This window comes from Rhinolophus sinicus, chromosome 14, assembly GCF_057876585.1.
Source record: "Rhinolophus sinicus isolate RSI-liver-muscle chromosome 14, RSI-T2T, whole genome shotgun sequence".
Lineage (NCBI taxonomy): Eukaryota > Metazoa > Chordata > Mammalia > Chiroptera > Rhinolophidae > Rhinolophus > Rhinolophus sinicus.
In genome coordinates this window covers 115,502,687-115,525,577 of record NC_142514.1, presented here as the reverse complement: position 1 = coordinate 115,525,577, position 22,891 = coordinate 115,502,687, and the positions used below count along the sequence as shown (strand labels likewise).

Here is a 22,891-nt window from a genome sequence, read left to right as displayed (position 1 = left end):
TTATTCTTTTAAATGAGCAAAGGATAACCCAGTGATTTGTCACCAGAAACAACACAAACGTCATGTACATTGACATAATTGGAATCAATTGCATATTTCCTTGCTTATTAAAGAAAATTATCTTCCCTGAAAACCAGTGTTAACAATATACACAGTGACAAAGCTTTGGCATTTCGCCATGTCTTAATAAATAACTTTCTCTGAACAAAACAAAACCAAAAAGGCAAAAGGAATATCAGGATAGATAACTATCCAGGCTGGTGTGCAAATTAAATCCTAATTAAATCATTTGAGTATCAGAACAAATATGGCACAAAAGTGTAATGTCAATTAGCATTTTGTTTATCAGTCATTACCATAAAACAAAGAGCAATTATAACTATGTTACTTTAAAAAGGTCATAATTAGAGTAAATTATTTTAGCACAAAACTCTGAGTCATAGCAAGATTCACATACTGGTATTCCAATAGAGGTGACATAAAACAGATTGAGTTCACTTAGTGCATGAAAAACCCTGTAAATTAAATAACCCTCTGTGTCAAAAAGTATACTTTTGAAAACATAAGGAAACATGCATAGGAAGGTTATTTCTCTTTTTTTCCCCCCAAGCCCCTAACGGAAGGAGTCCTCTAAGACTGTAACTTTGGAGACATTCTCTTCAGCCCTTTCCCTTTCTTCCCTTAGGAGCCTCACCCCTCAATGTAGATAACTCTAATGCCAAACTCTGGAGACTCTACATCTAACCACACCACCCTCTGCACCTCATACTGGCAACTGAACGTCCAAACCCAATCATCATTTCTATCTTCTAATTTCCTTATTGTTGTTACTGCCCTGACCCTTTCCCAGTTATCCAGGCAGTTGGAATTCTGTTCAGTGGTATCTAAACCCAATCAATTTCAATCTCTGTTTATTGATTTTACTGCTGAAATCTCTCCCTTTCTTTCTATTCTCAGGGCTAAGCTGTATGTAGGCCTTGGTGATGTCTCACTTGGGCCATGTTAATGGCTTCCTATGTGGTTCTCACTCATTCTCCAATTCATTTTAAAATGGCTGCTGAGAAGCAAAGGGCCTCCATGGCCTGGTCCCACCTGACCCTTAGTTGCTTCTCTCTCTCTCCTCTCCTCAACATACTGCTGCTCCCTGATGTTCCTCCTTGTTTCCTAGACAAGAGATACCTCTGCATCTCTCCATAGTCTAGTTTCTCAGCCTGTAATGCTCTCCCCAAATTCAGCTCTTAAAAAGGTTCTCATTTGTAGTGGGTTGAACAGTGCTCCCCACCCCCCCACCCCCCAAAAAATAGATATGTCTACACTGAAATTTGTGAATAGTACCTTAGGTAGCAAAACATGTGATGAAGTTTGGGATCTTCAGAAGAGAAGCTTATCCTGAATTACCCCTGTGAGTCCAACATTTGATCTCAAGTGTCTTTATAAAAGAGAGCCAAGGGATAGTTGACACACAGAGAAGGGGACGGCAATGTGACCTTGGAGACAGAGAGGGGAGTGATGCAGCCAAAGCCAGGAAAGCCAACAGCCAAGAGAAGGTGTAGCACAGATTCTCCCCTAGAGCCTCTGTAGCGTGTGCCGCCCTGAAGACATCTTGATTTTGGACTTGTGACCTCCAGAACTGTGACAGAATAAAGTTCTATTGTTTTAAGCCACCAAGGCTATGATACAGCAGCCCTAGGAAACTAATATAACATCTTTATAGTTTAGTTTAAATGCCATTTTCAGTTCCATAAAAAGATTCCTGACTCTCTGGGTTTGGTGACTCTCCCTAGTTAAAATTGTTCCAGCATCTAGCTTTAACATTTACCATATTAATTAACACTACCACATAAATGACACAACATATATTTATATCTTGTATGAGCATATTTATAAGACGTGTAATGTATACATCTGAACATATAAATGTGTATGTGTGTGTGCCTATACATATATATGTAAAATATTATCCTGCATCTGGGTGTAGGTGTGTGTGTGTGTGGATATACACATAATCTATCTCTGCACAGATGATTTAATTGGTTTTTTAAATCTCCATCTTATCTACCTAGCACAGTGCCTTACTAACAACAGATGTTCAGTAAACACTTGTCAAATAAATCAATGAGTATTCAAGTCTTCTGTGAGTTCTCTTATCATCAATGTCCAAGTTCTTGATGTAGTTAAATGAGTTTGAGATGTGACTGATCATATTTTAGAAAAACCTAAGGCCCTAAAACTTCTTTGTGAGTAGAGCAAGGGAGGGGGTTTCAGAAAGTGATGGCCATTTCTTTAAATTCCTCTAGAAAATGCAGACTGTTCTTATGTCACCCTCATATGGCCAATGCCTTCTGTGGGATTCAACATTCTGATGCATCAAGGAGCAATAACATTGGCCTTGGTACACTGCATGCCCATTACAGTTTCAAACCTGCTATCAGGGTGTCCTAAGTGAGGCCAGAAAATCCTTCCTACAGGGATGCTTCCAGAAAGAGAGCTATTCTCTGAAAGCAATGTGCCTCGGGCTTCCTCTCTGGTACTGGGATAACGCTGCTCTCACAGCTCCCTGAAAGATGATGGCTTCAATTTTAGGGAGTGCTAGAGGTTTTCCTTATAGTGCTTATTTCAAGAATAGAATTTGATTAAAATTAATATTCTGTAAGGAAAGTGAATTACATTCTCTACTAAAGATGCTGTTTTAAAAGTTCTGCTGTATTTTTATAAGCATTTTTTTTTAATAGGAGGCTGTAACTTCCTCTTAGGTATAAAGAATAGCTCCAGATCAGGAATTGTTTGGTGGGGCTGTATTAGAAAATCATTCATTAGATCGTTAAGATTTATACTAAAACCAATATCTATGTCTAGCACACACATTTCTGAACATGCTGGAGGGGAGCAAACATGAATTAGAAAGGATTTGTGAGCCAATGTTGATAGAAAAAAGAAGACACCCCATCCTTCTTGGATTCTTATTTGGTTTTGGCCTCCATGAAAATACAAAACCTGGCAGCTGACTGACTATAGGTTGGGTTTAACCTCGCTATTTCTATCCTTGTAGTCATCGTTGACTGTTTTTTTGGTTTTAAGAATTTTATTTTTTATTAGTTTCAGGTGCACAAAACAATGTAATAGTTAGGCATTTATAAAAATTTTGTAGGGTATTTGATGGACACTTTCTTATTAGGGAGACGACTTCATGGACGGTATAGATGCCTGACCACTGCAGTGTACAGCTGAAGCTGAAGCTGAATGAAAACGAATTTCAACTATAATTTTATATATATATATATACACACACATACACACATACACACACACACACACACACACACACACACACACACAGTCACAGGATCATTTACATTTTATGGCAACTCAAAGCTCTTTGGGGACGAGGTCTTGGGGAACCACCCCGGGCTGGTTCGGGGATGGAGGCTCCCCACTCAGTGCTCCCTCCACCTGTTCAGCTCACAGCCATACAGCCATTACTCTGGTGTATAAAATCTACTGGCCTCAAGAGTCTCCCCACCAAGCAGTGGAGAATGCTGTCTCTCTTACTACAGTATCTCCTGCAGCTCAAGTGCCTAGCACGTAGTAGATATTCAGTAGACGACTGATGAATCAAGCAAAACTCACTCCTAAAGTGCTGCTTAAAAACCAGTAAAGAATTTGCATTTTTTTCCTTTGGTCACATTATAAAACTGAGTTGTCTACTTTTAAAATCCCATTAAGATTATTTCAGGCAGCTTAAGATTCAGTCCTTTTTCTTGAGACTAGTTTGTATTTGCATACATATTGCTTTTAGACTTTAAAGAAAGCTTTGACTGGCAACTCAGAAATAGGTTTCATTCTGACTTCCAGCTTTATTTAGATTCATGTTTTTATATACAAAAAAACAGATTGCTAAAAAGTCAAGCCTCTCCTAAATAGGCTGCAAACTGGCTTGATCTACAACTTTGGCTTGAATATACTCCAGTAAGCTGAACACTGAAGGTTAAGATTATAAATAAATAAAAACAAAAAAAACAAAACAAACAAAAAAAAAAGGAAGAGCCACAAATTCTCAATTCTTATCCCTACTTTTTAGTTCAAACTTCTAATATATATATATATATATATATATATATATATATATATATATATATATATATATAGTCATTATATTTACCATGAAAAAATCCAAAGCCAACACAACTTTTGAGAGAAAGTTAGATATGTTGATGATAAACCCAATAAAGTGTTGCTGAAGCCACCTTTTTTTCTGAGATTGGCAATTGTCATTTCTAACAAGAGACAGGAAGCATCAGTGATACTATAGAAAGAGCAACAGACGAGCAGTCTGAAAACCTGTATTTGAATCTTGACCCTGTCATGATCCACTGTGTGACTTTAAGCAAGTAAGTGCATGGCTCTGTGCCACGTTGTCATCACCATACAGCAAGAAGATGGCCCACGTTACCTCAAAGATGCCTTCCAGTGCTAAAATGTAATGGTCTACGAAGTCATCATATAAACATAGTTGTTACTACCACTTGTAATTAGGTGCAACTTTTATCATTTAAGGCATATTCCGAAAAAATGATGAAACATGAAAAAAGAAAAAAAAACCCGATAAACAACTTAATGCAGAAGCATCTACATACCTTATCGTGTATGAGGTGCTGTTTCCCAACACTGGGCTAACAGCTTTACATACAGTAACAATTTAATCTTCTCATTCACATGATGATGTAGGTGTTTTTGTTTTGTTTTTTGCTTTTAATCTCCAGGGTTGAGTAATTTCCCAAGAATACATAGCCACCAAGTGGTAGGGACTTCAGCTGAGGTCTTGTTACCCTTAATCATTGTTCCACACAGCCTCTCATCAGGCTAGATTTTCTTCTTATGTTAATGAATTTCATTAACCTCTGTTGGTATAAATTAGGAACTCTATTATACAATACATGCACCTCTTTAAGACATTATTTTTTTCTATACACACATTGGAAATCCTCTTGCCCAACATAGTTAAAACAGTACTGGATTGATCAATTTAAAATGCCTATTAAAATGGGGAGTTTTACATTTGATTTTAACTTAAAGTATATAAATGTGCATTCCTGTGACCAAGTTCTGACAAAGTACAAAGATCTTATTTATCTTTGAGTATGTCTCACACTAATAAAATTCTTTGTACTCTTTTCCTCATAAGCCATGTCCATAATTTATCCATAATTTCCAATTTCTCTGTCTTGAAAGTAGAGAAAAAGTTATAAGACACACATGAAGACATTTGCACATGGAGCCCTGCACGCTTTTTAGATTTTATTTTATTTTCACTCTTTGGAGAATAGTTCAGTTGTCTCACTTATACCTAACTTAACAAGTTTTTTAACAACTCACTATTAAAGATTGGAGAAAGTGTTCAGTTAAATATTTTGGAAACAAAACTTTTTTTTTTTTACAGTCATATTTTCTTGTGTCACAGACTACTTAATTGAATCAAGTAATTACAATTAACACATACAACAGGAAGACATATGTTTGGGAACCAACTACAATAGATCCTTGGAATATATATATATCTCAATGGTGAAAGAGGAAATGCATACAAAGGAAGTAAAACAAGAGCATTGCAATCACCGATGGCATCAATCAGCCAGAATGTTTTAAATTAAGACTAGACTGTGTAGTTAATCCAGCTCTTAAGGTAACAGATCTCCTGCTGCATTAATTTGTTCATCTGTTACAGGATATTTTCACATATCTTCAGAGCAAATCTCAAATGACAAGATATATCCCTTAATACTAGGGAATGATCCAAATTATGTGGGGTCTGATGCTTATAAAATCTAGGATACTCTTTTTAAGAAAAAGAATACCAAATTATAAATCTAAAATTAGGTAATAGTACGGCCTTGGTAGGCAGTAAGTAACCTGAAGATAAGCTCTTCAGTGCTTCAAAACCAGTCCACCACTGCTACCCACAGACACTCTGGCTACAACTTTGAGCTTCACCTGAGTTGCACTCAGCTGATGTACATTCAGTCATTCAGCAAGCACTTACTGAGCACCTACTATATACCAGGTACTACTAGTCCAGGAGCCAGAGATACAACAAGAAATCAAACAGACATAGTCCGTGTCCTAATGGAGCTTAGATTCTTGGGAGAGGACAGAACATACACAAATAAAAATGAATGACATAATTTCAGGTAGAGAGACATGAGAATGGTGCACAGGACATACTAAAAGTTAATTGTTTTTAAAACCACTTCTTCATTGAAAACGGTAAGTGCCTTATGGATAAAGGTTTTCAATAACAATGGAGTCATGCTGTTTCCTGACACATACAGAGTTGTTGAAGAGATTCTGAGCTTATGAAGCAGTTCTTTCCTTAGAACAAGCCTTTCCAATCTGGGGTGTTTGTTTTGAAAACTAGATACACTGTGCTGAGGTCCTTCCTGGGAAGAGACATCAAAATGGGCAACTAAGGTTGAGCCCTTTACTAAAAGAAGAAATACATTTTAGAGCAATGAAAGTTTTACAGGGCATCACTGCATATGAGCTTCACACAGGAACATAATGCAATGAGATGTTTCCAAAGTCAGTTAAGGAGAAATAGGACACCCTTACAAGTAAGCTATTTTACTTAACAGAATGCTTTGGCTTGCTCAAATTCTAAGCAAACAAAAAGGCCATGCCAATAAAACCCAACCAAAATTTTGGTAGAAATATGTCACTTAGCAAAAGTAGAAATGATCTATATTTCTGTAATAATTTTTATTTATCATCAACTCAGGGCACAAAGTAAGTGGTAGATATGAGATATTAAAATGCAGAACGACAGCTTTCATAACATTTAAGTTTCCTAAAAATGCATGCTCCAAAATTATGCTGTCTAAGGCCTCTATGTTCAAGGAGATACAGGTTATTTAATGAAAATCTGTATCAAATATATCATAGGTTAGACCCCCTAAATACAAGGCAAGATTTTGTTTTTCACAAATCTTTTACTGATCAGCCAGAAAGAGTAATTTTAAAAAATAGTAAAGTGATAAGAGAGAATGTTATCATTATCAAAGTCAAATTAATCTGTAAATGAAAAGAAAAAACAAAGCTGGTTAAACACAGCTTTTTCCCATCCATAGCAGAGAAATGAAGTACCAGCTGCTGTTTTCATAAGAAGCTTCTCAAATATCAGAAATTTTGCACCTGGTATATAAATTCAGTAGCCTGGTTGACTGCAAGTTTATTAGATGATTGTAATTATTTTTTTAAAAGGGAATACATGACAGTAACCAGATACATCAACTGTATGAATGTTGATGTAATAAGAAAACAAAATATAAACCACATAAAACTTACACAATGCTGGGTAACATTAATCCCCCTGAAAAGTGACTTAGTCAATGTCAACACATTGCAGCAAAGAGCTAGAAAAATAGCTTTCATAAATGACATATTTTGTGTGTGTGTGTGTGTGTGTGTTGGAAAAAGACCAATGATAACTTGTGCTGGTCTAAATAAATGATTTTAAGATATTGTGCTGTCTAAATCGATAATGACTAGCCACATATAGCTACTGAGTATTTGAAATGTGTCTAGTTAGAAATAGGATGTGTTGTAAGTATAAAATGCATATCATATTTTGAAGACTCAATATGATAAAAAATATAAAAAGGAATCTCAATTTTTAAAATATTTCTTAAACATTGAAATATTTAGATACAGATTGGGTTAAATAAAATATATCATTAAAATTAATTTTATGCTATTCATTTTACTTTTTTATATGACTACTAAAAATTTTTAAATAACACTGGCTTGCATTATATCTCTCTTGGACAATGACGGCCTGGAGTGGCAAGAGTTGGGTCCAATTTCAGCTAAGAGAGCTGGACTCAGAAATTCAATTGTACTTCTCTGATTCTGTCCTAAACTCCAAATTTTTCAATAATCCGAATATTTGCAAATATCTCATCCAGATATATCTCTTCTATGTTCCATCACCTAATATGTAATATCATTATTGTACTAATACATATCATATTACATCAGCATACTCTCTACAATAGTAAGTACTCTGTGCATGGTAGCTACTATCACACAATCATCACCTGCTCAATTAACAAAGTAATTAGCACATCACTTCAAACATTTTGCCCCAGAACCTATGTAGCATAGAAACATAGTGCACTTATAATAAAAGTTTGTGGAATAAAAAAATGAATAAATGTATGTGCCAAAAATGCATAAATGACACTTTTGGGTTAAGGGGAATTTTTAAGAATCAATGAAAATATAATGAAATAGTATCATTGCCTTTTTCATCATGTCAGGACTTAATCTTATCTGAAAAATAGATAAGATTTGGAGCCAGCATTTTCTAAATATTCTGATATGGAACTAGGGCAAAAGTAAGGCTTGTCTGATTGGAAAATTCTCAAAGACAGAGAGCTAAATGCACCGTTAAGCTGTCAATATAGATTTCCTGGCCAACAAAATTTTATAAATGGTTAGAAAGTTGAGCTGAATAAAATAGGCAGTTCCATCTTTCATATCAAAGACACTTTATTAGTTTTCTGTCCGTACTGTAACAAATTGTCACAAACTTACTAGCTTAAAAAAACGCACATTTATCCTCTTACACAGTTCTGGAGGCCAGAAGTCTGAAATCAACTCAATGAACCAAAATCAAGGTATTGGCAGGGTCAGGCTCTGGAGGAGAATCTGTGCCTTACTTCTTCTTCCAGTTTGGTGGCATTCCTTGGCTTGTGGCCACATCATTCAAACCTCTGCCCCTGTGGTCACATTGCCCTCTCTTCTTGGGCCTGTATCAAATCTCCCTTTGTCTCTCTCCTATAACAACACTTGTGATTGTATCAGTGCCATCCAGATAATCCAAGACAATCTCTCCATCTCAAGATCCTTCGTTAAATCACTCTTGCAAAGTCTTTACCATATAAGGTAGCATTTAGAGGTGCCAGATTTAGAACATAAACTCTTTAAGGACCATTGCTCGACCTAAGACAGACCCCAATGCATAAATTTTCAATCTGCACTAAAGCATTCACTAAAAATGGTCATTTGTGTATCACTTTGCAATTTTTATTAAAACTGGATGTGCACAACCCAATTTTTTAATGCAGCAATTATCTGGCTAATGCCCACTCATTTCGCATCTTGATAGTGACTGAAGGTTTCATGTTCCTACACTTTCTAATGCTCATCACTCTGCCCCATGTTTCCTGAAAATCTCAGAAACTGCAGCATTCTAAGAGGATGACTTCTCACTTCTGATATCAGAATAATGTTTTGTCCCCAAAAGTAACTTATATTTGACAAACACATTCATGTGGCAAGTAATGAGGAGTCTCCAGGGACTTTCTGCAAGTCTGGAGGGGCCAACTAGCTGGCCGTGTGCTCAAAGGAAATTTGTCAGCCAGCGGCTGTGCACATGCAACTGTTGTTCAGAAAATGATTTTCAACTAACCAATGTTTCTAAATTGGATTTTCATGAATTTTACACATGAACACAAATTATATGTGTAAAGGGTACAAAGCAATAAAACAGTCATGTAAATTTTTTGACACATTTTAATTATATCTAAAATTTACTGAGATCCTATAGACCAGAGGAGTTGTATATTAATGACAGATTACCATTATCCTTAATTTTTTTCAATATATTTGTAAAATATAAAATTGCCCTAATTTAATTTACATTCCCGACCAAGAGAGGGAGTGAAACAAAGTGCATAAAGCTGTCTTTTTTCTACTGCCATCCAGTGATCAAATTATCATATTGCATATCTCATATTAAGAAGTTAAGTCATATTGGGTTAGTAAGTGAGCCCATATTTGCCTTTATGGTTCAGGAATATTTAGCCTAATATCTGAACACGCAAAAAAGAAAATCAAGAAAGTATAACTCACAGTGGCACAATTAATAGTTACTTTTCTGCTCAAATTTAATTAATATAATAATAAGAGTAATAACTAATAAGAGATTTGTCTTTTAATCTTAATAATATTGTGTTCACCAACAGCTTAACCGACATCATTTTTTTCTAAACTAAATATTAGGCTAGATGTTTTATGGTTATAATTTGGTCAATAGAACAGTCTTCAAAAAAATAAAAAACAACAACAACTAGGTAACATAATGGCAGCACTCAGATGATGCCACCTGTCCTACGTTTATTCATATATATATATATATATACATATATATATATATATTCATATATATATATATATATACATATATATATATATGAATACATATATATATATACATATGTATATAAATATATATTATCCTTTCAGCCAAAGTACAAGCTTTAACAGAGTAGAGACTGTGCCTTAGGCTTAACTGTTTCTGCCTCAGTGCTTCGTACAGAGCTTTGCATGTAGTCAGTACTCAATAAATATTTGTTGAAAGAATGAGTAGTGTTTATGTTTATTGCAGTTGCGTTTGGTGAAAAGTACACTGAACTTTAGTAAACTGAAGAACTGAATCAAAACAATATAAGGCTACACTGGCTCTTCCAGGGGTATTTAAATAATCTCCCCATCCACTGAACTTAAACTAAATTCCAAATAGCTCTCACTCCATTCTCTTGCTTTAAAATTAACAACTATGTAAAAATCTTGTAATTCCATGTTTACCAACTTCATCAGTGGATTTTTAGTTTTAATAGGAAATGTACACTTTTTTGTTGCATTCAATAGCATATCTCTCATTTAATCCTCAGTAAAATAACATAGGTGTGAACATGTTCTTTCTATATAAATAAACCTTTAAACAGAATGGAGATGCATTAATCCTTCCTTTGCTTTTCATAATTAATTATCCAGATGCAACCTTAAGATTTGTTTCCTGACTCTTAATTTATTTTTACTTCTTTATTTTGAACTTTCATTAAGTAGCAGAAACTTTACATAAAAGTACTCAAATACTAATACTGGAAAGGAAAGGTATACCAAAAAGGATCCATTTTAGTCAGAGTATGTGTAGAGGTTTTGTCGAGAGGGGAAGGAAGACAGTTGAAAATTATCCACATTTCATTGATATTAGTCCAAAATTAACCCCAAAATGTCATGCTTGTGCCTAAGGCAGCAGTCTGAAAGTACCAGGTCTTACAATTAAGTTACCAAATTTGTTGCAACAAGGTTGCTAACCCTTTTTGATATAAGAGAGATTGTTCATTAAAAATTTGTACCAAGTGGACAAACAGTTCACCAAGTTTACTATTTGGAAGTGCTGAAAAGGTTGCATGAAAAAGTTAGATGACCTGAACTTTTCACCAACAATTCATGGCTCTTGCATCATGACAATCCACCAGCTCACACAGCACTGTCTGTGAGGGAGTTTTTAGCAAGTAAACAAATACCTGTATTGGAACACCTTCCTTACTCAACTGATCTGGCCCCCAATGACTTCTTTCTTTAATTAAAGATAAAGGAAATATTAAAAGGAAGGCATTTTGATGACATTCAGGACATCAAGGGTAATATGATGACAGCTCTGATGCTCATTGCAGAAAGAGTTCCAAAATTGCCTTGAAGGGTGGACTAGGCACTGGCATCAGTGCACAGCTTCCCAAGGGGAGTATTTTGAAGGTGACCATAATGATATTCAGCAATGAGGTATGTAGCACTTTTTCTAGGATGAGTTTGTGAACTTAGTTGCCACATCTCATATTTGATGTAAATCAGTTCTTCTCTCTTACTTCTCTGCCTCTAGATTTTATCCACATGAATACTGCACAAGTTCCTAAAGCTTAAAGTGTCACAAATTAATTTTCTATTTCCATGACCTTCCCTTATGTGTTTTCCCTCTTCTGTACCTTATCCTATTCAATCAGATAAATAGCCACCTAGACGATTAACAGAAACCAAACAGTCAGCCTAGATTGAGAGTTTAAATATCCTTTGTCCCATTCATTTGCAGTCTGATAATGAGAGGGTTCATGTGGTCCAATGATCAGTCATAAAAAGAAGACACTGATTCTTCAAACCTCATCAAGCTTCTCTTTTGTTCCAGGCAATGAAATGGACAATGAGGATGCTCACCTGTATAAATACAGAGAGTATGCTCACATCAGCAGATGTCAGATGGATAAATGTATATCGTTATAGGCTTTACGAGGGAAATGTGGGAAAAATAAAGGAGTAGTCAGTTCTAAATGGGGCGCGTTGGGAGTTAGGAAAGCTACACAGGGTGGTGCAGTTCCTGAAACCTGGTCAGTACCTACACTCAACGGTTCAATCAAAAACAATTAGGATGAGTCTGGAAGAACAATGACAACAAAATGATGAATACTATTTAAGAATTCCACATTGGATAAATACCCTAATATACATATATTTTTAAATAACTGTTTTACTCAGTGGTCTACTGAATTGAAGAGTTTACTTTAAATAACAGTGAGGTCTCAAGTAGTGAAGTAAAAAAGCAGGTGGAGAGCTCAGTAAAGAGGCAGAGGCAGTAAATGCAGATTTACAGGTCACTGGAACATAAATAGCAATTGATCCTTTGGAAAAAACTAAGATCCTCCAGATACTGTCAATGAGAAAGACAGAAGATAAGGCTAAGGCCAGAGACTTAGAAAACATACTAGTATTTCTAGGGCAGACAGGAAGATAAAGACCCAGCCAAGGAGGGAAAAAAATAAATAAAAGAGAACTTGACATAAGGAAAAAGAAATCTATGTGTGTGTTCAATGTTATATTTCTATAGTTATACATATCCTTCTATTATTTTAAATATTATAAGTTTTATATATGTATACATTTATATATATCTACTCCAAAAATGTGGCAGAACTTGGTAGGTGATAATATGGCATTATTTTTCTTTGAATGCTCTTTCTTTTTATATTCACAAGATCCCCCCTTATATTTTAAGATCTTTCCTGATTCTTTCAGTATTCATAATGATTACAGGAAGAGAACAAAACATAAAATATACTTTTTAAGGCCGTCTCTAATCTTGCTTCTCCAAAGAACCTAAAAAGAGTACTCAGTTGGTTCTGGCTTTATTTCTACCACCACTCAAACATGTCATTTAGGAGTAGTTAAGGCAAAGGAGGGGCAGTGCCAAGGCAAGGGAAGAGAATATTTCAAGGAAAGACCTGCCAATCACAGAGACGGCTATAAATCATAGTGACCTCACCCAGAACAGTTCAGTGGAGCAGTGAGGATGACTTTAAGTTGCAAAGGGTAAAAGAGAGAGGAAGTGGAGATAGTGAGCCATCGTGAGACTGAAGAAGTTTGCATGGTGACAAAATGAAGAGAAACAGTAAAATTCCTTGTAGATGTTGTGAGAGGATGCAAAGAAATATGAACACATGTGTTGGGGGAGAGGATGAAGCCAATCAGAAAGGAAAGTTTAAGGACAGGAGAGCAGTACACTCTGTGGGTATAGGTCATGGGGTTGAGGGAGTAAGAAAGAGGTGGAATCGTGTATAGGAGAGAAATCGAGCACACCACCCACATACGCAACTGACTTATAAGAGCATTGCTGACTCTCTGATCCTGACACAGTTATTAATGATAATACTAGGTTTGCACTATTGATGTCGTTGTTGTTTTATCAACTACATCATTTGTTGAAGTAATAAACTGTGTTCAACTAAACCAGTTAGCAGATAAAGACAGATATAGACATAGACTATCTATCTATCTCTCTGTCTCTCTATCTATCTATCTATCTATCTATCTATCTATCTATCTGTCATCTATCATCCATCTATCGAATCTATCATTAGATAAGCTGATATTAATGCAACTTATTCCATTTTATAATTATATAGTTGCTTTTATTTTCTAGCCAAAGAGCTAGAGTTTGCATTTGTCCATGTTGAATTTCATTTTTGTAGGATCAGCCCATCATTTTAACTTAAGAGAATGTGGATATTCTAATACAGCAATCAGCAAACTACAGTCTGCAGGCCCAATGCCTATTTTTGTAAATAATGTTTTATTAGAACAGAGCTATGCCCATTCATTTACGTAATTTCTATGGCTGCTTTCATGCTACAATGGCAGAGTTTAATATTTGCAACAGAGCACTTATGGCCTAAAAAGCCTAGATTATTTTCTATTTGGCCCTTCACAGAAAAAGTCAGACAACCTTGGCATCTAATCCAACCTCTTTACTGTTCTTTCCAGCTGAGATATGCAAATTTGGTAGATGTGTTCCCGTGTCTTCATTCAAGCTATTAAGAATTCTAAACCCAATAGTGTCTAATCCAAAATACTGATAGAAATCCCTGCTCACCTCCCTCTTGACTAAGACAAATCTATTAGTTGCCACTAAAAGAATGATAACAACCGTATATTATCATCCAGGCTACAATTATTCTTTTTCATAAGGTTGTCAAAGTGAGCATTGTAAATTTTCTGGTTCAAATCCATATATACTTAAGCTAATACCACTTCCAGTTTATGATCCTGGTAAACCTATCAAACATATATAATCTAAACTTCCTTTATGACTCAAGGACATCATTTAAAAAATCAACAACTTCACTGAGTTGTAATATAAGAATTCCCTGGTGACATAGGGAGATAGGTTGTGTCTTAGTGCTTCGGGGCGGCTATGACACAATACCGTAGATTGAACGGTTTGTAAACAACAGAAATGCATTTTTTACAGTTCTAGAATCCAAGATCAAGACGCCGGCATATTCAGTGTCTTTTCGCTGTATCCTCTGGTGTCTCTTTTACAAGGGCACTAATCGCATCCATGAGGACTCTAACCTCATGACCTAATCGATTCCCAAAGGCTCCACTTCCTAATATCGTCACATTGGGGATTATGAATTTTAATGTATGAATTTGGGAGGGGGGACACAAACATTCAGTTTATTGCAGATGGAAACTATTTTCACCGTATTGAATAAGAAGCCTAAGCCAGCTGTGCTTGCTTGTCTTATGAATGCTTTTCAAAGCTTGAAAATATAAAAGGAGGCAGGAAAACTACTAGCTGTCACTTCTCAATGCTAATAGTGTGATAACTGGAAACAGTCCTGTTCTCCGGTCTAACAGCATGCTCCTTTTCTGCTGTGGATATGGAAACCAAATAAGCAAGCGGGGTGAAACTGCATGGGAAGGAAAGGCAAATGGCCTTTTAATGTCTACCACATGGACTTTATGAACTCATTTACACACTTTGTGGCACTGATTTTGGCTTTTAAGTGAATTTGTTACATATTTATTAGTTCATTTAGTTGCACTTTACATAGCTGAGGTTCCAGAATAGCTAAATTCTATAAAAGTAGGCTGTTGCTAGATTGCTTACTAAATGTTTTAGTGAAATGTAAAACTTGTCAGCACCTTCTCACAATTGGGTCTGAATGACTTGTTTAAAACACAGCACGTTCATCCCAGGCTCAGGAGTCACACTCAGCAATTGGCACTGAGCTCCTTCAATCCAAAGGCATGCTGGATTTCAAATGCCCAAAATCAAGAAACCTAATAGATAAGGTTTCAAATCGTGTTTAGCTCACTTTTATAGGCAAAGCACTGCATCCAAAACTATGTCTTCATGACCACATTACAAAAAAGTGCTTAAGTAAAAAAATCTAAAATCTGAGCAAAGATCACTCCTAGTAACGAAAGACAACTCATATGCCTTTTTCCCAGTTATACAAAAACCATTAACCTGCACAAGGCATAAATCACAAGAAAACACTGTGTTAATCTATCAGTGTTAAAGCTAATATATAGATGTCTGCATAGCAAGATGAAGAGCAAAGAAATGATGTATTATTATATGAATCATCAACGCTTGTAAAAAAAAAAAAAAGGTTTGCTTTACCCATTTAAAAAAAAAAAAGTCCTCAGAAGAAAATAGTTCTCCCTGTCTGTGCACATGTGCACTTTAATGCCTCACGGGCTTATTCCTTTATTTGACTTACATTTGGCCCTGAAATACTGTTTGGGGAGGCAGAACATTTTTGCTACAGCATTTGTCTTGGATTCTTTCCTTTTTGCTATCATACGTTATCCCTCTGTAGCTTTTTTGTCTAAACTGTCCTTATAAGAGTTAATGTAAAAATGTTCCCTTTTAAATTGCATTAATTCTGAAATGTAGAAGTTTGAAATAATTTAAAATATTGTCCAATACTAGACAGGTTACTTTCATGATTTACATTATCCAATGAGACTTCAGATACAGTTAATTCCTGATATCTGGTGTGCTGAGCTGCAGAGAGGTATCTAAGGTGAGGGGATTTCAGTGAAGTCCTGAGACACTGGGCACCTAATAGTTAGAGATTTGGGACTAGGAAAGTCAGGCATGTCCTCCACTATCATGTTAAATACGAAATAATTCTGTGCCCGTGTCCCACAGGCTTTGGAGTTATACAAAGACTGGTCTTGATCACAGCACTGGCCTGGCTGACTTCTCAGAAACACTAGCATTCAGTATTCAAACACAGACCAGGCCATATATTTTTCTAAATTAAATATTTCAATGGCTTCCCACTGCCCTCAGCATAAATGCCACACTCCCTTAACATTATTTCCCAAGCCTTTCACTGGTGGACACTTCCTTAACTATATATTCTCATCTTCAAATCTTGGCAAGTGCTGTTCTCCGCACTAGGAATCTTCCCCCTCCTTCCTCACTGCACCAACTTCTGAACTCCTACTCACCTTTTATTCCCCAGTTTAGACATCACTTCCGCCAGAAAGCCTGTCCAAATCCCCAAAATCTGCATTAAATACTTTTGTGAATTCCCATCTCGCTGTGAATTTCCTCTACTAAAGCACTTATCACAGTGCTTTCATGGCTTTTAAACTGAGGAATATATTTTACTTTCAAATAAAACTCTTAAACGATAAATTCAAATATGTGAAACAGAAATGTGGAGCTACGTGGAATTGTTCTGTTGAAGAATGGGTGGAGACTGAAACTACACACGTTTAGTCTTCCTGGTGCGCCTGTGCTGCCTTCTGAGTTCCTTCTGGACAATCTTGGGACTCTCCAGAATGCATCTGAAAGACAACTACAATACACTGCAACCAAGTACTTATTTTTCAATATTGTCCATTGGACTATAGGCTCTCAGAAGACACAACCCATGTATGTTTCATTAATAATGTGTTTGATAACCGAGCATTTAGCACAGAAACTGGCAGAGAGTAGAGATGCAATAAAAGTTAAATGAATGAATTATAGTGACAGCAGGGGTCAGCAGCAGAGTTCAGGATAAAGAACCATTTGTCCTTTCATCTTTAGAAGACAGTCTAGATCAAGTAAAGAATGCCTTGAAAAGAAATAACCTTAAAGGAGGTCAGTAAGAGCAAACAATAGCTCATCGCAACCCTAAAGCCATCTTGATACTTTGTGAAGACCAATGCATTACTGAAATGACATGGCATAGGCGAGTTAGAAACATCCTACACCTGGTTTGCTTAAAAGTTGTTCCTAATTTAATACAAAGAAGAATTTTATTAAGATGTTCAGGAAGTGCCTTTTTAGGCTAATCAGATCATTTCAGCTGAGAAAGTTTAAGAGTAAGTTCCAGAAGGAATATGATTTGTATGACTTAACTCTCAAGGACAGTTATGTAAATATGCATATCATTCCAGACTCTTAGAATGATGGCATTTGACTTTCCATCGTAGGTTAAGTTCTCTGAGAGGACTTGTGCTCAGGAGTCCCGTGTAACAACATGCTTATGGCTGGTCATTAGAGATCAGTAACTCAGAAACTCTTGGGGACATTGCTCCATTGTTTGACCCTACTGTTCTGAAACAATAAAGTTTTGCTTTCATTTGCTGAAAGACAAAAATTACTGTCATTCAATGAACACAACGTGGTCATTACTGTAACAATCCAGTAGCACCTTCCATTACATAGTGTATGCGCACCTGGCTAAAACAGCCTCTTTAAAAGAACCTCCACAAAAAAATATAACCTACGGTGGAAAGTCAAAGCGATGTTTCCTTCAAGATATGTAATCTTTACTATGCTCTATAAGATTATGAGGCTTTAATACGCTTAGAGTTGAACAGAAATGTAAACACAGAACGCAACGTTTAGACACTAATCTGATTCCTTGCTTTCAGACATTTTACTTTGTATTGTTCTCTGTTTGGTCTCCTTCCCTTTAAGCTCTGATCTTGACACCAAAGTCAATGTGCTGTCATCAATGAGGACAATAAAAACCCACATTATTTAAGAAACAAGGTTGACGACTTAAAAATCTAATACCACAATTATGAAAATTGCAGGCCTATCACTAGATAATGATAATAGATGACTCAAGTACTGGCATATTAAACAATGAAACAGAACTAAATTCAGAATAACTTACCACAAACACTTGTACTTTCTGAAAGCAATAATAGGTCAAGAAAATGAAGAGTGATTCTGTATTCTTAACTCCCTAAACAGGAAGTTTTATCTAGTTTGATTTAAAAATAAGTAATACTGTCAGTTAATTGCTATCTTATACTTCTTGACCCATACTCTGAGCCTACTGTTGACTGCATACCAATTGTGGCCAGTTAATATAACAAAAGCATCACATTCATAGGCACTATGTAAGAATATGTGGGTGCTGTTGCCCAATGAAGATTTTTCTCTGTGCCAAGAGGTGGATCCAGAAGGAATATCAAAAGTAAACCAGTCTGAGAAAGAATAATAAATATAATCTAAGGAAGTATAAATATTCAATAATCCTTCTTAGCTCTAGAACCCAGTTTCCTCTTAGATACAGAGATCAAATTCAAGCACTCCTCCACTGGGTCCCTTTAGCCACTCTGCAGGTTCTGGGAAGGGCTCTACACATATCCCTTTTAATAACATTTTCTTTGCTCTAGTTTATTGTAAGAATACAGTATATAACACATATAACATACAAAAATATATATTAATTATGTTATTGGTAACGTTTCCAGTCAAGATTAGGCTATTAACAGTTAAGTTTTTGGGGAGTCAAAAATTATATGCAGATTTTTGCCTGACAGGGTTGACAACCCTAAACCCTATGTCTTCAGGGGTGAACTGCATAATGTAATGAAGAGCTCTGGAGGACCAGGAGACAGCAGCAGACCAACCTGGTATACTGGGTAGAAGACTATTATGTACCAGCCCTATCACTTTATTTCTGTGTCATTTCTTAGCTACTCCAGTGATCTGGAGCTATTAAGTATAGGTAGACTAAAAACAAGTTTTTGTTTGCTTGCTTGTTTTTGTATCAGGCTGGACAGGATCCTACACACCTCGTGCCCAGGATAGGATGCCTGTTTCTTTGTTCCTTTCCTAATCCCAGTATTAGATAGTAGCAACTAACAGGGTCAGCAGAGAGAAATCGATGGCACTCAAGTGTAAAGATACCTCCATCATCAGGTAATGATTTCTAAAACCCCTATTCAAGGCTCATGTCTAATTTTTTGTTGTGATTTCTTACCATTTGTAATCTGAGGGCCAGACTTCCTAAAGCCCGAAATTAACATTTAGAAACTTGAATCTTCTATCTTTCCCCTTATTATATTCCCTGTCCATGCTTCCCAAGCTTCTACCCTATTTTAATCTGACAGTCAAAAAAGCAAGAATATTGTCTTCTTTAATGAGCCATTAGGGAACTTGGGAGAGCAAGCTGAAAATGTCTGGAATCAGAACAGGGGTTTAATTTAGTAAGCTATTTTTTCTTGTCGGCTTAACTGTTACCATTAAGATTTTCCAGACAATGTCTAGACTTCTTCAAAGACTCTTTATTTTCACTCCCTTACCAAAACCCTGTGGCAATGTTTCTCAACCTTTTTTCATTATTGCCAATTCGCACTTAAGACTTTTTTCCCTAATCTTGTCCCCTTCCTATGAATTATTAACACCACAGATATACTCTTCATTTGTTTATACATGCCGGCCCTTTGGAGGACCACGAACCATTGTAACGTCTAAGATTTTTTTCACCTCCTAAGATCCAATTTCTCCCTTTGGGGGCAATACTGCCTCTCTTTGAGAATGCATGCTCTCTCACACTTAAAAATAAGCTGCATTATGAAAATTCCCCAAACTAATAAAAACACATTATGAGTGCTAATTCCTTTTTACTCTGTATATAACAATTTTCTTTTAATCCCAGTAACTTTTCTTCTTTCGTAGTCTTCTTTATAGATGAGATTGACATTGAAAAAAGTATTGAACAATCTGAACTAATCAAAGTGAGTGTGTGTGTGTGTGTGTGTGTGTGTGTGTGTGTGTACTGTGACAGTAACTGCAAAACAGCTTTAGCTAAAATATGAAGAAATAAATCCAGGGTAGTTTTCAAAATTTTGATAAAACAAATCATTTCTCATATAGACTAGACTGACGTACAGAGTTTCAGCAATGAAAAATAGAATGAGATTACTCTTTTCAAAAAAAATATTATAAGCTGCATGACTTGGTTTTAGTAGGAGCCTTGAGTAAATTGGCAATGGTTACATACTTTTCATATTCTGTCCTTGAATTCTTGTAACTGATACCGAGAGGCTAAGGATTACAAAATTATGGCTATGAAGTCATGCAAATTATAAATGGCATTTTCCTCTATGCAGCTGAAAGGGCATATAAAGTGCAAACATTAACAAATGCAAAAACTCAGCTAGGAGAAGACTATTCCCAATGGAAATATTAATGAGTAAAACAAAACTATGAAAGTTTGGTCTTCAACCTAAACCTTTTTTCTTAAGTTTAATAAGAAAATTTTGTGCTTTAAGTTGGATAGTCATCAAAAAGTCACTGCTAGCATATTTTAGATAAAACACTGTGATAAAGTAACTCTTGAGATATTGGGGGTGGGGGGAGTGTCTTCTGGCCAGGAGTTTGACTCTATGGCTTTCCTGTACCCTCTCACACACCTACACCACTTGAGACGACTTCAGCACACTAAAATCCATAGTCTACTTGTCATCAGAAAATGTAAAAACGCTGTTTGTTTGTTTGTTTGTTTGTTCAAAAGCCGTTCAGTGAAGTCCAAATGAAGGACATGCCAAGAGATAAACTAATAAGGGAGTAAGATGGTTAATATGAATTTACCAGAAAACAGTCACGTGTTGCCAGCTCAAACAGTGAAGCCATTAAAAATAGCTTGGTGATCTCCTTAGGGGATGTGTTGGAACTTGAAGGAAGCAGAGGAAGAGAAAGATATTGATGAAGGAAAAATAAAAACCTAGGGGTCAGTTCAGGTAGATGGCAGAAACAGTTGCAAAGTACTGGCAACATCAGCTGTAGTTGAGAATTGATGAATAAATCAACTTCAGATCTTGGTGGAGTCCCAGAAAGTAAATAAACTCAATTAAAGTCTCTGGGAGCCAATGACTCAGGTGTCCTACAGCGTAAAGGAAAATAAATAAACAAGCCTGCTTGGGACCTTACTTAGGATCGCTGTTTAAAGAGCATTTTGCTTTTTGCAAATAGTTAGAAAAACTTCTGTGCAAAGAAACTAACAGCAGACGCTCGGCACCCCTGTGATAGAGGAAACCCCAAAACCCCTGCTCTGCCAGACTGAGTTTTTGAGCTACCCCAATGGAAAAGTTTCTCTGGGGGCAGAAAGGACAGAATGCTGCCCACTGCTATCTCCTCAAAATAAATAGTATATTAAAACGTTGTCATTCTGTTCCAGATATGACTACAAGACTGAAACACATCATTCCCTTCCCCATTGAAAAAATGAAAATAAATCACGCAGAGAAAGTAACTCTTTCGTCCCTTCACCTATCATAAATGCATCATCTCTCCGAGTTTTAAGTCCAAAAGGTTAAGAGCTTGACCGATGGGCGGCGCAGTCTGCAACTTTCGGCAACTTTGTAGTCCTGGTATCAGTGACTATAAGACTCCAAAATGACTTCCCTAGGGTGTAGGGAGATGAGTCACCTGACCCATTCGATCCCCATCAGCACACATCTCACAGCCCTCCGTCCCATTCCCGGAGAAGGGGCTCTCTCAAGACTGGGGACAGGCACGAACCCCTCAACCCCCTCCACCACAACGCATTCACCAGGGTTTATATGAAAGATTTTGAGAGAGAGAGAGAGAGAGAGAGAGAGAGAGAGAGAGAGAGAGAGAGAGAGAACAAGAACAAAAAAAAAAAGTGATTTTTTTAAATTAAAAAAATAAAATCTGAGTCTCTTACCATCTCGCCTGAGGTTGGCGTTGCGCAAAGCTTTGATGGGTGCGCTCTGCGGAGCTGCCGAAGTGTCCCGATAGCTGCAAAAGTTTGCGCAAACTAGAGTGTAGACGAGGATGAGCCGGTGCATTGGGATCAGCGACCTAGGAACTGCGTCGCTCCAAGAAAAATCCGGGAGAAGCTCCCGGGACCGACGCCGCGCCGCGCTCTTGCCGCCTGCGCTCACCCAGCGGTTGCCCGGGCCGTTGTGTTAATCGCCGAGCTGTCCCCAAACTTCCTGCATGCTGAACTTTCGGAGCGCGTGTGGGTGCCGCACTTCCTTGTGGTGCTGAGAGTTGATAAATGGTGACGGGACAAACAACAGGTTGACGTTTGTTCGCCCCCTCCGGTGGCCAACAACTGCAACACAGGCTGCAGGGGGTGGGCGGCGCAGCGTCCCAGGGCCGCGGAGCGGAGCAGCGGCGTCCTCCGCCCAGCCGCTGCAGCCCCTGAGCTGTGCGCACTTGGGCTCACTCAGCAGCCACAGGAGCACTCGCGCTTCCCAGGCTGGGCCCAAACCCGCTCCGCAACTGAGCATGCCCAGTTTGACAGTGGGCCAGGACTCTCCTTACCACCCAGGGCTTAACCCTAAACGTTAGAGCAGAAAAGAGCAGAGAACAAGGTGGCCGGGAGGAAATGGGAGAAGGTAGAAAACCAGTTCTTCTCCAGGGATGACTCACAAGACATAGCTCATGTCTGGGTGATAGAGTTTGGGAGGGGGCTGGAGTGGAAGTGTTTAATTT

General features: G+C 37.1%; 1 protein-coding gene across 2 annotated transcripts in view; it reads right to left on the bottom strand.

Moving 5' to 3' along the window:
* The window catches only part of PDGFD (platelet derived growth factor D), a 257,795-nt gene extending 235,132 nt beyond the window's left edge, over window positions 1-22,663 (bottom strand). The window contains exon 1 of one of the 2 annotated variants that reach the window (XM_019716795.3): window positions 22,116-22,663. In XM_019716795.3, the coding sequence (XP_019572354.1) occupies window positions 22,116-22,239 (124 nt within the window). In that variant the 5' untranslated portion in view covers window positions 22,240-22,663. The remainder of the gene's footprint in view (window positions 1-22,115) is intronic. The other variant, XM_019716794.3, reaches the window with a different exon arrangement.
* Window positions 22,664-22,891: the final 228 nt, after the last annotated feature.